At 29.4% G+C, this 18,819-nt stretch overlaps 1 protein-coding gene across 7 annotated transcripts in view; it reads left to right on the plus strand.

Annotated features, from left to right (window-relative positions):
• Ctr1A (Copper transporter 1A) overlaps positions 1–17,535 on the plus strand; it is a 113,350-nt gene extending 95,815 nt beyond the window's left edge. For 4 of the 7 annotated variants that reach the window (XM_075371791.1, XM_075371792.1, XM_075371793.1 and 1 more), the window contains exons 5-7: positions 10,331–10,381; positions 11,678–11,707; positions 16,870–17,535. In XM_075371791.1, coding sequence (XP_075227906.1) covers positions 10,331–10,381; positions 11,678–11,707; positions 16,870–17,071 — 283 coding nt within the window. In that variant the 3' untranslated portion in view covers positions 17,072–17,535. The remainder of the gene's footprint in view (positions 1–10,330; positions 10,382–11,677; positions 11,708–16,869) is intronic. The other 3 variants (XM_075371794.1, XM_075371795.1, XM_075371796.1) reach the window with 3 other exon arrangements.
• Positions 17,536–18,819: the final 1,284 nt, after the last annotated feature.

Below are 18,819 nucleotides of genomic sequence, written 5' to 3' on the forward strand. Positions count from 1 at the left end.
AAATTTGCTGGTATTGTGAGAAATTAACATAACAATTTTATCCATATCACATTAGAAAAATTGCTCATAGAATTAAAATATAAATGAAAGTTAAGAGTTTAACATTATAGAAAAAACACTTTTTCTTATTTATGAAATTTTATTATTAGTGTAGAGGTGACATATAATTTTATCTCTCCATTGAATGACGTTTTGTAGAATCCCAGGAATTTAATAAACTCAGTCCACACAAACACTATATTGATCATCATTTATACTGGCGTCAATGACGTGTAAAGAGGAATTTATAGTGGTTTTGTATGAAAAGAAGATATACATCTTAAAAATGAAAAGAAAAAAATTATTATATGTATTAGATTTTTTATATGTGAATTTAAAAAGTTCACATTCTATATGAGATTATTTTTAAAATGATAAAATTTAATATTTCAAATTGAAGTTTTGAAAGTATTAGAAGGGTTACTTTATTCTTTGTGTAGATATTTAATCTCTTCTGGTCTTCTTTTGGCTACCAAATCCTTTTCTTTTATCCAGAAGTGACGTCTAAGTCAAAATTAAAAGAATATTTTGTATTAATTATATCCACAGCATACGTAATCACAAAAAAAAAAAACATTTCCACAAGTGGGGTAAGGAACCTTCATTTGAAATTTCAAAAATGTTTTTATAAGTTATAATTCTTTTTCCATAAAACCTTTTTACTAAAATATATTCTCATCTTTTAATTAAAACATTTCTACCAAAAAGTGAGCAGGTTTAATTTTTCCTTTTGCTTATTTTTTTTATTAAAAGAGGGATCAGCCCTGTAGTGTAAATGTTTTAGTTAAAGAGCAGACATGTCTGAGATTTCAATCGTGTAGGTTATTGTCTAGTTAAAATAGTTTTTTTTAAAACTAGTTATGTATAATTCATATATAATCTTGCAGAAGCATTCGAACAGAAATTGAAATAAATAAAACCAACCAAGTAAAAGCTCCTTTTGTAGGTTTTAATTTTTTTGGGCAAACGAAACATGAAAATAAAATGCATTTTAGTAATTACTTATGACATCTTTATTGGATATATTCCTATTCTTGCTGCCTTATGGTGAGGAATCTCAGTTGTGTACCTAATTAAAGACTGAAGGGTCATCTCTTCACCAGCCTGTGTGGTTTTACCTTGCAAGGAGAAAAATGTTTCCAGAAAGAAAACCTGTGCACTAGATATAATTCAACTAGAGCTGTCCCTTTCAGTGGACTCTTCTTCTCTCTCAGGAGTTTTTGAATAATTAAGTAACTAACATGTGTGAAAAAGTTTCAGATGCGTCAATTTTTTTTTTTTTCATGAACAGGGTGGTAGTGTCCAACAATTCAATTTTTTCAAGTTTTTTTTTTCAATTTTCATGCTTAACTCAAAATTAAAATGAAGAGCTTTTAAAGAAAATTGTAAAATAAATCAAAAATTTTTACACTTTGTTAAAATCCTTTGTAAAATAAATAATATATAGACGTACTTTTATTTCCTTGTCCTCGTCTGCAATGTGTACTTCATAAAAGATAAAACTTTAGTGCTGTCCAAGAACATTAATATAAAACCAGTGTGTTGTTTTTATTTTTCTGTGGTGTGTTTTATAACCTTATTTCCTCATTGTGTGTGTTATGGCAACATTATTGATTTGAGAGTTTTGTAGCACTTACACTGCTTTTGTGGTTTAATATAAATTCATTTATTTGTACATCCATATTTCAAACAAAATGGAGATGGTAATAAAAAGTAATTACTTCAAATCCAGTCCAAAGTGGATCAAAGATTTAGGTATATATACAGAAATTTTATTTACATAAAAAATAGTAGTATCTTAATTCTTAGCCAGATCTACCTGTGTCTCTGAAAATATTCACTTGATTAAAAATTTATTTTATATCTAAAATTATGGTCATTTTTAATAAAAGTATTTATCTTATATAATTTTCACCAGCTACCATCTTGGGCAACAAATGTTTTTTTTTTTTTACAAATTAAAAGATTTATGATGTAACTAAAAGCTGTGATCTGAGATAGAATCAAATTATCAACCTACTATCCTTGAAAACCAAAATAAGACATATTTGCACTGATTTTTTAAAATTGTATACTATTAAAACTAATGAAGATATTTGTGTGGAACTTTTGTGGAGTTCATTGAGAACCATTATGCTACTGTAATTTTTTTTCTATAATTGGTGATTAGTATTGCTGGAAGTTTTAGTTACTTTTAATGATTGTGAATATACTGTTAATGACGATGGGCTAAATAATTTACTTAGAGGAATTGTAGATAAAATGCACTGTTCCATGGTGGTGGTAAATACATCTTAAGATTCTCTATCTGCTTTAACTGTTTTAAAATTGACCTCATGTGACATTTTATGGAAACTTCTTTATAACATGAAAAATTGTAACTACAAAAATGAATTTGATAAAAATTTTTTCTTAATGCTGCTTTTTGTTCTGTAGATAAATTCCTTAAATTGCAGAAGTAAGGTTAATTTTTTAACATAATCTGTATTGCAAACATTTGCTTTTGATGTTGATAAACAACTTTTATTATTTGACCATTGAAATAAGAAATTAAAAAAGAAAATTTTGTTTAAGGTTACTATTCATTTTAATTATATTCACTTACTCTTATTCTAAAAGCTTTACTACAATTCTGAGGTAGGGTTATCTTCTTTATTTTTTTTTATTTAGTTTGAGAGTACATTTATCTATGCTACTAGGAACTAGTAATTAGATTTCATAAAAGTAATGATAATAGTGACCTCTGAGAGAAAATGTGTTGCGAAGGGTGATTATACTGCATACCATCGTGTAGCCCATTCTTTTAGCAATCTATAACGATCAGTTTCAAGTTGATCAGTGCAGTGAGGACGTATGTGACGATTCGCGTAATATGTATCATATTTGTCTACCATGTCCAGTATGGATAAAAAGTTAGGACAATGTTGTAACGTGAAATTTTTAGTGAAACTCAGGAAGAACCGAAAAGACACATATGAATTATTAACTATGGTGTATGGTGAAGATGTTATGAACCAGGTGACCTACAAGTGGTATAAAGTGTTCAAGGAGAGTAAAGAGAGCATCACTGATGAGCTGTGAGATCACAGTGCAACCCTGCACTGTGGGGTTGAAGGTTTTCAACCCCGCATCGAGGTTGTATTGTCCACAAAAAACGACAAATTACCATTAGGGAGCTCACTGCATCTAGACATTTCAGTTGACAGCACATTTTCGATTTTGCACAATGATTTGGCCATGTGACATGTGTCTTGCAGATGGGTGCCATGCCTGCTCACACCGGAGCAAATGCAACTTCGTGTCTCCGTGTATCAAAAAAAAAAATTTATTGTTATTGCGGTTTGGTGGGGAAGCAAACAAAGAAATGATTTGAATCATAACCTTAGATGAATCTTGGACGTATGACTATGATCCGAAACTGAAACAACAAAGTTTTCAATGGAAAAGGGCGCAGTCGCCACCTCTGTAAAAGCAAAGATGAGTCGCAATGCTGGTAAGGTTATGATGATAATCTTCGATTTCAAGGGTTTCTTGTACCAAAATACTGTCCCTCAAGGCCAGATGGTCACGGCAGATAATTAAAGATTGGTTTTGATCACGATGTTTCATCATTTTAAGAAAAACCGCTGTACAAGAATATTAAAATTTTACTCCATCATGACAATGCACGGCTCCCACATCGCTCACACTGTAGTTGATTTCTTGAATGCTTGTGGCATCCTAACTGTACCGCACCCACTGTACAATCCAGATTTGGCCTCTTGTGACTTCTGGCTGTTCCTTGTAGTCAAGTTTTTGCTCGGGGAACAAAAATTTAAAACCAATCTCGAGGTCATCAAAGCTGTGGAGGTGCACTGCAAGGAGCTCAAGAAAGATGTTCTGGCGTTCGTGTTTAAAAAGTGGCAGGAACGGTGGGAAATGTGTATTAAAACCAAGAGGGGTTACTTTGAAAAAGAGTATGTAGATTTGGAAGACTGAATAAATATTTTTTTCAGTAGAACATTTTTATCATTACTTTTTGAACAGCCTCCATATTTAGTCATCTGTTGTTTTACACAACTTTTCTCAATCCTGTGGCTGTAATGTGTATTTAGACCACCTAAGATACTAGTTCCTTGGTAAAGTACCAGTTCCTACAGTGAAAAAAATGAAGGCATCACTTGTAGAGCTGAACACTTCCTGCATTTTGCTGAAGGTTGGCGTGTTGATTTGTAATGTATATATGAAAATGTGTTCAAATAATTTTCATAAGCACCTTCTAAATTTAATTGTTATTTATTTGGTTATTACTTTATATTTGTAATACTTTCACACATTATTTAATAATATATCACGTATTTATATTTCAAAAAATAATACAGATTTTACCCATATATGTATTTTATTTTATAATTAATTATCCATTTTGTTTTGCTGATCTGATCAAGCTTTTACCTACCATGGTTTTCCTTTATTCTTTATGGCAAATATTTTTGTTTTTTCCTCTTTTTTTATAAATAGAGTAGCATAAATACCCATTTCTGATGTCATATTTTAATTTTTTTTTTTTTTTTGTATACTGATAAGAATTAAAGATTTATTTAGATTCTTTGATCCATGCATTTTTTATATTATAATTTTAACGCTGTACAGTGGTATATTAAAAAAAATAAAATCAAATGAGTGACAGTTTCCACACCAAACCCTAACAATATAGAACGTTTTAGGTTCCAGGTAATACTTGGTATGTAGCTACCACTTGATTTTTCATCTTTTGAGATAATGTTTCATTGTGCTTCAGGGAACTTTTTTTTTAAGAAAGACATGTATGTTATTTTTGTTTCTATGGAAATGTCATTATCTTATTTTTAGAAATGTAAATTGAATTTCTAATAAGTTAATTTAAAAAAATAAATAAACAAAACATTTGGGAAGGAGATTTAATGTAATATCTTGTTACAATTAGTACCGAACATTGTACATCGCTGCTCACAATTACCACCGTAAAGTGTTGTGTGATTGAAAGTTATTGTAACATCAAATTTAAGAGTGTGTCAATGTTTTGGTTTTTTTAAGGGTAGTGTATAGACTTATTTATTTTTAACCCTAGAATAGTACCTATACACAACAATAGTGAATGGTACCTATACGTCTTATAGACGTACAGCCCTGAAAAGTGCCAAAAAATGGTATAATAAATATTTTAAATTCTGTAAATGTCAATAAATGTTAAATCTTCTTCTATTTGCATACTTACTACATATCATAGAATGAAAAACTGCTCTTAGAATTAAAATATTAAACAAAACTGCAAGTAAGAAAACATCATTATAGAAAATAAATTTGAATTCGATTCCCAGGAATTTTTTCAAGCAGGTAAAAATGTTTAAATGAAAGGATGAGGTATATAAAAAACACTTTAATGAGATTTAAACAAAAATTGGTCATAAATTTATTATTTTTTACAAACTTGGCAAATGTTGAAACAATGTTCGCCACACACTGGCTTTCTGCAGTTGCAGCAGGTCATTTTACTCATTCTTTTCTTCTTATAAGAACAGTACGTACAATACTGCCTTTTTTCAGATTTTGATGCCGCTTGTATTTCAACAGGTGCATCCGTCACACCGAGACAATCTTTTATGATACTTCGTAGGTTGTGAGGCATGTGTGACTGTTTCAGTCTCTCCATCATCCACGGAATTGACAGTTGATCGGACAATTTCATGAGGAAGTGAAATCTTGACAAAGGCTTCTTGTCACCATTATTTTTCATAAAAAAATTGTGCAAATAAATAATGTAAGCGTTATAGCTTGCTATATTCAGCAAAAAAAAATACATCAAGAATAGTACCAACACGCCTGAGAGGCGTGGTAGGATTTGCTAGAAAAAATGCACTGACCTTGATGTGAACACTTCTGAGGTTTGAAGTACACTAATCCTCCAATGGAGAGTCAGGTGTAGTATATCTAGAAGGCAGGGGTATTATTCTCCTCCAAAACAAAATGGCGGCTGTTCAACTACTGAACTACGTCTAATAGGCGTATACGTACCATTCTAGGGTTAATAGTTTTTTATTTAATAAATAGAGTTCTTGAAGAAATTCAAATTTATATAAAATTACATACATTTTATATTCAAATTTTCCAAGGGAGTGATAATTTTAGAATAATGAACTTTTTTTAAAAAAAACCTCTTGATAGAAATATCTTTACTTTGTAATGTTGGAAATAACTGTGAATTTTAAGTTTTAGAAACAGTGGTGTAGCAGGACAGGAAAGGCAGTTATATTTATAACTATTTTGCTTATTTTTTGTTGTCAATTTTTTTTTAACTTTGTTGCGCGTGATTGTTGTTGAAAATTATATAATTTTTTTTTAGTTTACAAAAACTGTTTACATGTAGTTTAATTTGGTGTACTGATTTCAAAGGTAAATAGCTATTTCAGAACTATTTACCTCTGAAAGATTTTAAAAACCCATCTCATATGTATTCTTAGAAAAATAAACTGCCTCAAAACTTATTGTGCCTCAAAAAGCTGAAATTTTGAAAATTTTATAAGAAGGTAGTTTGTATAGAATGTCAGATATTTTCATACTTACAGTATATCTTAATCGCAGACCTAATAACATCTTTTATATGGGTTTTTGCTGTACTACTTGTATTTATCAAGTATTTTGTATCGGAACATTAAACTATATCTCACTAATATGAAATATATTCTTTACATATCTCACTATTATTCATTTACACTGCAGAACATTACACAACAGTATTTACACCTTTTTTTATACTTTCAAACCTTTGGAAGCTTGTCTAAATGATAAACGTTAAGTGAATGTGCTAAACTGCAAAATCAAAGTTAATGACTGCTGAGGCAAAATCTAAATATAGTATAGTTTAGGGTTACTAAACATATAATTACTAACATTAAACAGATAATTTAATGAAGAGAGAAAATATAGAACAGTGTAATTTTGTTCAGTATCATCAAATAATACCACATAAATATTAGTAAGTCAGAAATTTCTATGAAAAAAAGTTAATTCAGTGCGAAATAAATTAGTAGTTTATCAAAAAAGGCAAGAATATTTTATTGTGAAAATTTGCTACAGTTTAATCTGTTTAAGTAGTTATATTTTGGGTATAACATACAAGCAGTACACAAAACCAACTGAGATATGTTTATTAGGTATGGAAATAACATATTCTGTAAATATGACAAAAAACCAAGGGAGATATAAAATTCTTTACACCTACTGACCATCATTAATAAAGAAGGATGGAAATATTTGAAGGTTCTGTTCTTCCACTTGTCCAACATATCTGTGATCTAAAATTGGCTAGATACATTGGGTGGTATAAGGACAAGCAGTTGTTTAGCAGATTAAACTCAATTCATTTATTAAGTTGTGGTGAGTTAGGTTAAGTTTAGTGTTTCTTAAAGCTTTATCATTTGAGTGTTTATTGTATGACTGGATTTTAGTTATGTTCTAAAGATTTTCTCATGCTGAATGATTATTATTCCATGAACATTTTTTGAATTTATAAAAGTTTTAAAACTTGTAAATATATAAACCTGAGAACTTGCAACAAAATTTTAAATTTGGTTATTATATGTAGTTAATCTTTTCCATACCTTATAGAAATCTCTTAATCACAGAAATATTTCCGTGAAAAAAAATGGGAATGAGATCTTAGATATCTGTTCCTAATAGACTTTCTCTTCTGAAAATGAAACCATATATATAAGGACAAAACTTCTTTCCAGTCAAAATTCATTGATATTAGTAAAGTTTCTTAAATACACACTACTCTGTTTCCAAGGCCAATAATATTATGGTGGTGTAAATATATTAACAGTGAATTAATTGGTTCAAATGAACTAATCATGTTCTCTGGTTCTCAGTAAGAGTATTAATATAGTAATAAAAATTGTCAAAAAACTTGTAAAAAATTTTATTACTATTTTAAAATTGAGATGACTGTGGATGCCTGACATATGATATGAAGATTAGGATTTAGATAATGAGTTAATAAATTGAAATAATGACCGTAATTTTTATCAGTTTATAAACATAAGTAAAAAAAAAGTTTTTCATTAAAAATGCTTATGTACTAAGAAAAATAGATTTCTTATTTATAAATAAACAAAAGGTCATTAAAGTAAGTAAACTGTTCCAGAAACTTGAGAGTAGATTATGGTATCAGTAAGATGTTTACTTTTAAGCCTTCCTGGGCTAAGAGTGTGTGAATGTGTATATAATGTGTGTGTGTATATATATATATATATATATATATATATATATACACACACATTATTTGGTGATTGTAGTACAATTTTAAATTGAATTTAGTAATATTTAAGTAAAAAATTAAGTTTTGCATGAAAAATAGTAAGCATTAGTAGTTACTGAGATTTTTTTAGGATTATATAATATATACGAGATATATTTTATTTTTTCTTAAGATTCTTAATAAAAAAATTATATGAGAAAATTTCTTATATTGACTGTCAAAAATAATTTTAAAAATACAATGTAATTTCTGTTATTTTGATAAATTCCTCTTCTTGAATACTCATTTTTATTATTACTTTTGTTATTACCAAAACTTAAATGCAAAATTAATAACTAAATTTAATTTGTACATTAATTGAAACCAACATAATAATTCATTACTGAAGCCGATCAATAATATCAGGTATCAATAAATATATGATTATCTTCTGCCATAAATATTATTTTTATTAAATAGATTTAGCTCTATTGAAAGCTAGATGTAAAAAAAGATATTTTTCAATGTATTAGGGTTAGCCAAACATAAACCAGACTTCTGTCTTCCGCATATGAACATGAGTGGGGGGCTGGTGTGGAGGAATATTGACCATGAAGATGTGAGGCGGATGGATGCTTGACTACCTTGGCATTCACATCTCTAATGAGTAGCTAAATGTCAAAACTAGAGGTTCCATTATTTCTTGCACAATGTATTATGAAGTATGTTGTGAATAAGAGTGTCAAACCCAACTTGGGAATATGACTTCACAACCAAAGTGTATGACTGGGTCGGCAAATTTGGATGTAAAGATGTAGAATATAAGTCACAATAGATGCTCAAGTGTGACGGAACATGTAATAGATCCATGACCCCATTAAAGACGATCAGTGCCTTATATTTGATGAAATTGATATGGAAATGGGTATGTCATGGAAGTGCCAATTCCATTATAACAAAGTACCTGGGTTCTGCAACGTCTGTGCGAGGTAGGTTACAAAACATTTTTCCCAAAATCAGAAACATGTCTTAAGAAAATTTTCCAAAGGCTCCTGATTTTATTTTGATAAAAGAAAAAAGTTGCCTATAGGAAAAAAGACAATATCAGTCAATCAGAGATGTAATTCTCTTCACAAAAATGCCAGGTCTTGCACAGTACCTAGGATAAATTGGTATTTAGAACAACCTGTACAGACCAGCTTTATCCCACTGCAATTTTTTTTTGTTTTTGGCCTTAAATGATGCACTAGAGGTCATTGATTCCAGACTGACGATGAAGTACAGGAGTTCATGTCATCTGGTTTGTGACACATCCTCAACCTTTTCAACCAAGTCCCCCCTCCACATGCAGAAAAATGTGTAAAACTTCAGGGAGACTGTAGAAAAGCAATAAATATGTTTTGTGTTTTCATTCTATAATAAAACAAAAATCCAGTTTATATTTCACTGACTTTCATAGAAATATTATGTAATTGCTTATTTACTAATGAAGAACATTAGTAAATATATGTGGAGAGTAGGAAACATGGATGACTTCCAAGCAGTGGATGTCTCGAGTGATGGAAAGAAGGAATTTGGAGGAGGAAAGTTGGCAGGGTATAAGAGATTGGAAGTTGGGATGTGAAAGATGGTCTTTATAGCTGTAAACCCTCGCCTAGAATTAGAAGAACATTATCGTTAATTGCATCGATGTATAAATATTTCTAATTTGTTATGTAAAAGCACTGCATATTATGAAGAAAAATGTGTTTATTGGTAAATATTCAAAATTATCCACAAAATAGAAAATATGTGGATATATCCAGCTCCTGCCTTTGTTGTGTATAAACAAATATATCTATCACTAGCCCAGGAAGGGTTAATTTTCATTATGGAGGAGAATTTCGTTATTACCCTCCAGAATAAAATAGCAGATATATTAAATTATGAGTGTATATTTTATAAATGCTGTAACACTTGCTTGATATTTTAAAGTAAAATAAAAAGAATTGCCCTCAAAACAGTTGTTTTTACATGTTTATCTTATTGTTGCAGATCAGAGTACAGTCCAATAGAGCCTAATTCATTCATATTGCAAACTTTTTGGTAAAATTTTGAATTTTTCAAAATATACTTTATTGGTAGTTAGAGATAGGTAATTAGGATCTTGGATCGGATTACATATGTTTACTGATTATCTAGAAAAGGTTTTATTTCTATGTCTCAAAAACTATCCAAACAACTTTCATAAAAAAAATCGATGAGGTTACTTTCAATCCTTGGTTTGGTACTACTTATCCTACTTTCAATCCCTTGGTTTTATACTTCAATCCCTTGTTTAGTTCAGCATGAACAAAACAGCCAAATTTATTTTTTCAAGTGTATCCAACTACAGTGATCTTAAATGCCAACTCCTAAATTTTTAAATAAAATTTATTTATTTTATTTAAAATAAATGTCCCCTTTGTTCATCAGGGGAAGAAATTTTCTTAAATTTTGTCTAATCAATTATTATTTTTTTTAGTCAGTGTAAGTGTAATTGGATGTTAAAAATGTTAAATGCGGTTAATCTGATGTGCACCAATGTAATGTGTGATCATTTTCAGATATAAAAACCCAAAAAAAACAGTGAGGTATGCCTGAAGCGTTAATAAAAGACTCAAAAATATTTTCAAAAAATTAAAAATATAAAACTAGATTGCATATAATTGTTAAACAATCATCTGCAACAACTGAGTGATATACAACTGAATAAGCTAATATAAAAATAAATACAAAAATCAAACTTAATAAAATATTAATACAAAAGAAATAATTATAAATGTTTAAAATTTTAATGAAAGTGGTTTCAGTTCTACATTATTGACTGTTCCCTATGATAATATTCTAGTTGTCTCTAGGTATCTAATGAAGCATTGTTGATTTTGGGTTAATAGGCAGTTTCATCTATTTTTTTTTTTTTTTTAATGTATGTATCTGCTGCCTTTTAATTCCGTAGATTTGTTTTAGATGAGTAGAACCCCAAAACTGAATAATGGCTAAGGACAGTAACAATAACCATTAGTGTTAAAATTGTCCAGTCTTAACATGTTATTCTCTTTCATGGGAAAGCAAGTATTAAACGCCTGTGCCATTCTGACACAGTTTCCATTATATTTTTTTATTGATTATTATTTTGTATTTAATTTTGCTTTTAACTATTTCCTTTTATCTGCTAATGATTGTTTAACATTTAAACTGCACGTTTAGATTTTTTTGCGAATTACTTTCAATTTATTTTCGAATAAAAAAAAAAAATTGTTTAATTTACATTTAACTAGCATAAGAAATTATGTAAAATTTAATTTTGAATTAAATACAAATAAATTAAATCAAATTTAAACTTCTGTTTTATATTTTCAGTGTTGTCGGAGAAGTCATTCATAAACAACCGTGAGTTCATAAATAAAAAAAAAAAATGCACTGCTAATTATTGTATCTGTAGCTTGCATCTATCCCTTTTTGTAGGTGTAGAATTTCTTCTGTGTTCTTTACTTTTATAGATTTATCAGATTAAACTTTCAGTATTTCTTTTTTTTTCAATCTGTCAGTCTACTTTTACCTTTCATTTCTCCTGTGTTCTTTACTTTTATAGATTTATCAGATTAAACTTTCAGTATTTCTTTTTTTTTCAATCTGTCAGTCTATTTTTGTTATTTAGTAGTAGTTACTGCTTTGATCTATTTCATATTATCATTTGTCAATATATGCCTTAATTTTTTTTTCAATGTGTTAGTAGTAGTTATTATTTTGATATATTTCATTTTCAATTTCTTATACATTTTTTATTTATTTGTAGGTATTATTTTGCTCTATTTTATTTTATCATAGCTTTATTGCTTGAAATATTTATATTTATCATAGCTTCATTACTTGAAATGTATATATGTAAGGTGTACTTCTCCTGGGACTTATGGCTAGTGAAAGATTTGATTCAGATTTCAGCTACCGCAGTGAAATGAGGTCGTACTGAAATCAGCTGATCAATAATGTGCAATACTGTATTAGTGTTTAAATCATTATGTAAGGTACATTAAGTATATCAGGTACTGGGAACTTTACTGTCATTTGCAAAGGTTTTCTGAACCCATTGGGTTGGTCTAGTGGTTAACGCGTCTTCCCAAATCAGCTGATTTGGAAAGTCTAGAGTTACAGCGTTCAAGTCCTAGTAAAGCCAGTTATTTTTACACGGATTTGAATACTATCGTGGATACCGATAGTATCCACTTCTTTGGTGGTTGGGTTTCAATTAACCACACATCTCAGGAATGGTCGAACTGAGAATGTACAAGACTACACTTCATTTACACTCATACATATCATCCTCATTCATCCTCTGAAGAATTATCTAAACGCTAGTTACCGGTGGCTAAACAGGAAAAAGAGAGAGAGCAAAAGTTTTCTGGGAATTTTAGTTTGAACATGATTGGTTTGCCATTGAAGTAATGCTACTTATTTACAAAAGAGGAATATGCTGATATGTATTCATTTTGGGGGTGTGTACTGGTAATGCTGCAGTTACTGCAGTAGAATATAAAATAAGTTTTCCGAATCGCAGGATTCCAGATCCCAAAATATATATATATATATATAGAGAGAGAGAGAGAGAGAGAGAGAGAGAGACGTATCACAATCTTCAGGAAATAGGTTCACGTAGTATTCATACAGCTATGAACGATCTGTCCAACACGACGCTGTTATTGATGAAATGATTACCCATGCAGGTCAGCACAGTCAAGGCATCAGTACACAACATCTTTCTAAGCAGATCAGAGTTTTGCAAGTTTTATCCTTATCATAAACATACAGTTCAAACATGGACAACCTGGAAATGGTCCACATCTCTTGGAGTTCTGCAACTGGTGGAATGCGAATTGACAACTCTACAGTATGTTATTTTGTTTACCGAAAAAGCAAATTTCACTCGAGATGGCATCTTTGAGCATACATGCTGAGGCAGAGGTAAATGCTCATGGAACGGTGGAAGGTAATTTTCAGCACAGATTTAGTGTCAATGTCCATACATTGGCACTAAAAATCCTTCAGCCTTCTTCAAATCTCCTATTTGAACCGTTCATATTACGTGGCCACTTAAATGCTGAAGTCTGTTTGCACTTTCTTCTAAAAGAATTGTCACAGCACTGAGATGCAAAGTATACTTCCAGCACGATCGTGCGCCTCCCCACTTCTCTTGTGTCATTTCTACTCACCTAAAACATCCCTGAGAAATGGATCAGATGTGAGGTCTACATTCCTGGCCGCCATGATCACCTGATTGTTAGATTTTTATGTCTGAGGATAGAAAGTTTTATGTGCTTATTGCCCATTTTACAAAGTTATTATACATCAAACATAAAAAAACAGGGTTTTTTTTTATCAGATTTCTCAAAAACTGCTGTAGATACAGTCTGGTCAAATATATTTTATTTTTATTTATATTTGTATTTATTCTATATTTATTTATTCTAATTTTCTGGTGAAAACAAAAAGAAATCACTACTTCTGCTCTCTTAATTAATGTATTAAAAATTTCAGTATGACCTGATTTCACTGGGGTGGCTGAAATCTGAGCAAAATCTTACCATAACTCACAAAAAAATCATTTTAGGATATATGTTTATTCATACTTTATCCTATATTTTCATGAGTAGAATAGGTTATGAAAACATTTTGTTTGAAATATTTATTATTATTAAGTGGCATTGACTATTGTGGCCATTTGCCATGAAAAAATGTTAACTGTACGTTATGAAACTGCACTCAGCATTTAACTGCTGCATTCTGTAGAAACCAGTGTACAAAATGTGTTTTGTTCAATGATATCTATCTTATTGCATAACCATCAATACTCAATTTATTTCTTCTCAGTAACAAACTTACTGATGGACTAGTTTTGTCATGAGATGCCTATCCAATCTGTTCATCTTTTTTTTTATTTTGACTTCTCTTATTTTTTTTTTTTATCTTTTTATGAAGCACTATGTTTGTACATGTTTCTTATTTCATGTTTTTTAATCACATATTTTTTAAATTTGTTTTTGCATGTATATCTTTGTATAAAACTTATTAACTGATATTTTGTGTCTGTTAATTTCTTAAACCTTAGCTAGCAACTAGGATTTTACATATATTAGTTATGAAAAAAAATTTGTTATACTTTCTGAAATTAAACGTGTTTGTGGTATTTTGGTTTCATGGAGACAAGCAGTCTTATTGATAGCAATATGGGATCTAATAATACCATGAAAGCACTCTTGTAATTGTTGGCTAAGGTTTAAGAATTATTTCTAAAATGGTGGTGTGGTATATTTTAATTGATAGATAATCTAACTGTATATTTGTTCAAAATTAATAATAATTATTTGTTTCTGAGAAATGGTACCTACAATTGTATATTTAAACTGTTCTGGCTGTATGTATAAGGTTGTAGGTATTATATTTATCCTGCTCTACCTAATCATGTCAGTGTTTTTTTTTTTGTTATACAAAATTTATGTTATCTAATATTTCATAAATCTTTACCCTAGGATCTGTTGTAACATTTTCAATAATAGTTGATTATCAACTGACTAACAGCAGTTTATATGTTTTCTATGTTTATATGTTTATGTTTTCTAGAACTACTATTTAAAAATGATATTAACATTTGTATTGTAATTACATATTTTGTTTATTTTCATTTGTATACGTATCCAGAATGTTTTTCTTGTGAACTTTTTCATACAGAAAAAGTTAAAAATATAATCATAGAAAATCAGAGAAACTACTGGTATAATTTAGACTCATCACTTAAAATTTTATTATGTAACACTGAGTTAAACTGATGCTGATTTTTTTTTTTATTGCCTGAACTTGATATCACAAATAGGTTTCAGGTCAAGTAGTTAATAAATATTATCATCAAAAAGCTCTTTCATCATTATCATTATGCTTTGTTCACTGCAGAAGAGAAGACCATAAGTAACTGGTCTATCTCTAACTATGAAGTCCTTACCTGACAAGCTTCTAACCTGTTCCTTCTATTCCAGAACTTGTTAACTAAACATTCAATTCCCCAGGTCTAGTGAGAACTTTCTTTCCAGCTATGGCACATAGAATTTTTTTCCAAATTGAAAACATCACTTTTTTAAGTAGTAGAACTGAATCCCATATATATATATATATATATATATATATATATATATATATATATATATATATATATATATATATATATACTGAATCCCATTCCGAAGCAAGACTGATACAAATGTTTGAAACAGTGGGAAATATGTCGAGCTTAAAGTATTAGGTCATAATGATTATACTTAGTAGGAGAAAAACTCTAATCATATGCAGGTGTCCCATGGAAAGACTTTCAGGACTTGTTCTACTTGTGAAAATAATGAAAAAGTTCATATAAACATTGGATTGGAATGTTTTGTTTTTGAGTTAACAGCTAGTAAACAGCTAGTAAAAAATTTCGCCCAGATTTCTGCTCTTCTAATAAAACGTAGCCCTACTGTACTTTTTCGACCCAAATTAAAGAGTAAAGTTGGTGGTTCCTTATGTAATTTGAGGTGGGAAATAGGATAAACAGGTCCCAAAACCGAAACTCCAGTATGTTTTAAGATATTCGACATAAAAAACAAAATTTGATGTCGAAAAACAAGTTTTTTTAGGTTTCTAATAGAGTAGCTTTGTTAAATGACTGATAGATGGTAACAGAAATTAACAAACCTCAGTTACAGTAATTGTTAAAAATTGTTTTCATATGGCCCCAAATGAAGAAGTAATCAAGTTGTATTTAGTCAGTTGAAAGTCGTGGCCAATGAATTGGTCCACCATGTTCAATCCAGTTTAAGAAATTAGCATTCAACTAACTTATAGCTACAAAAGAAAAGTGTAACGTTGCACTGTCATTCTGGAGAGTAATTTGCAATCTAGTTTGTAAAGGTACATTCTCCACTAAAGCCGGCAAATTATTTTTCGCAAACTAGTTTCCACAGTACCACATGGTTGTCTTTGCTCCATAGACGACTATTTTTAGAATTAAAGACTCCATTACTCATAAAATTTGCTTCACCAGTAAATAAAATTGAATTTATTTATTTTTACTGTTTTTTTTTGTCTGTTTTGCTTCAATAAAAATTCAATTTTTAAAAGTTTTTATTGGCTGTATTTACATTAATCATCTCACACTCTTAACTCTAAAAGTTTTTATTAATAAATCTCTAGCATTTATTAGTCATTTAACAAAGTTATTGTAACTTAATATTACTGTGTGCAGAACAATAACTTTGAGAACTGCTGGCTTATAGGAGTAGTAATCATGAATTGACCACTTAATTGCTGTAAATAATGTATATGATTTTTATACATTGAATATTTCTTTAACTAGAGGTAGATTGTAATTATTGTATAAATACGTTCCTAGAATAAGCCAATAAAAAATTAATGTTATCTTAGATATACAACTTTTTTAAAAGTTATTTCTTTTGCAGGTAAATAATTATGTGAAGTTATTATTATCTCTATGTGTATAGATTGATTTACTTCTTTTTTTCTTTACATAGGCCAAGCATATTCAGTAAGATGCACGCATTTCAAACCTGTCTTCACGTCATTCAAATGGTTATAAGTTACTTCTTGATGCTTATATTCATGACTTATAATGTTTATTTATGTATCGCTGTTGTTATCGGCGCTGGAATTGGGTACTTCCTTTTTGGTTGGAAAAAAAGTGTTATCGTTGATGTTACAGAACATTGTCACTGAATACGTACAACAGTATAAAATATAGTAAATTTACTTCCAGTGTTAATTGATTTGTATGATTATGTATATATATATATATATTGATGTTCTAATTAGTATAATTTGTATATTATGCGTACAAGATTCAGTGCTGTTGTTAAGTTTGCAAGACGAGACGGTAATAATATATATGTATGTATTATATATATATATTATTTGTTTTAATCATTAAAATATATATTTTTATAAAATAAATTATTTATTATAAATATTGTTTGTATATAAAGGAAATCTAAATTTTTCTTTATTTGTTATGTTTTCAATAATTTACTCATGTTAGCTATATAAAGACGAGATTAATTTAATCAAATTGTTCCTTTATGTATGTTTTTTATGTGTACGGTGAAATATTGTTTTTGGTTTTAATGTATTGTAACTATATTAATATTAAATATTTATAATAAATAAATAAGTTTTATTTTTAATTTATCAAATATTTTTATTTATATAATCATGTATCTTGTTTCACTTACACACACCAAAAATGATGATATCTTCATTAATTACCGAAAAATTCGTAAGATACAGATTCTAATATTAAAGATCCATTTTAACCCTTCAGACACAGAATTTCAAAAAAAGTTTTATGTTCAGCTCTCCAAGCTCATACCCAGGCTCAAGCTGTAGCTTTGACTACAGCAGCAGGAACATACTATATTTCTCACTTTATCCACCCACCTGATTTTTAACATTCTTATCACCACATTTCAAAACCTGTTGACCGAGGGCGTTATACCCAGACTCAATTATTCAATTACAAGATATTATTCAATTTACAGCCAAGAGTATATTGAACATAGAGTAATTATAATTGATTTCAATATTATCAGTTAAGTGGGATCATTTAAAATTCACTGTCAAACCCATACGATTTCCATATGTTTTCACATTGTCTTTCACAGGATCGTCCACATGCATTTTATTTAGGGTGAGTTTGTTACGAATTCACAACTATTAGCTTATAAATGCTGCTTAACATCACATGGTGTTTGTGATTCTTCTGGAGAAACATTAAAAAGTTTCTGGTAAGTATTTTAATTTATTTTTTCATTAAGAAGATTTTTGTAATGGTGACTGCCAGCCACAAAATTACATACCTTAAGAAAAAAGAGAGAAAATATAAGCATAATATAATACCTGCTTTAAATTACTTCATTAAAACATAGCAGACAACAATCATATAAATTTTGTTTTGAGCTGTTCAAAAGCTAACACGTATGCTTTACCTCAGTCAAAGTACCCAAAATTCCCAAAAACTTACAAAAAATTGAAGGAATATCGTAGAGATAGGAATAATCATCAAGAGAAAAAGTTTTATTGTTGGTATGAAAGGATCTGTGATTTATCTTAATTCAATTGCAGGCCAATTTCTGAGTACTAGTTAGTCCGTATGTCATTGATTATAGGTGATTTATCTGCATACATAAATTAGCCTGCTGCAATCGGTTGGTGTCAATAGCTATTTTACAGATTATTGGTCCTTGTCCACTTCAAAGTACTCCCCTCCCCAATTCACACACATTTTCCAGCAGTCTTTCCACTTAACATAGCAGTCCTGAATAGCTGAAGTATAGCTTTCAAGTGAGGCTATTTTCAAATGTTTGATTTTTCCTGAAAAAACCTTGTATGTCATAATGAGGAGTGGCCCAAAAACACTGATTAACAATGATTTTGTTACATGGACAATATTTGCTGAATTTTATGTATTT

This window comes from Lycorma delicatula, chromosome 7 (assembly GCF_047948215.1).
Source record: "Lycorma delicatula isolate Av1 chromosome 7, ASM4794821v1, whole genome shotgun sequence".
Lineage (NCBI taxonomy): Eukaryota > Metazoa > Arthropoda > Insecta > Hemiptera > Fulgoridae > Lycorma > Lycorma delicatula.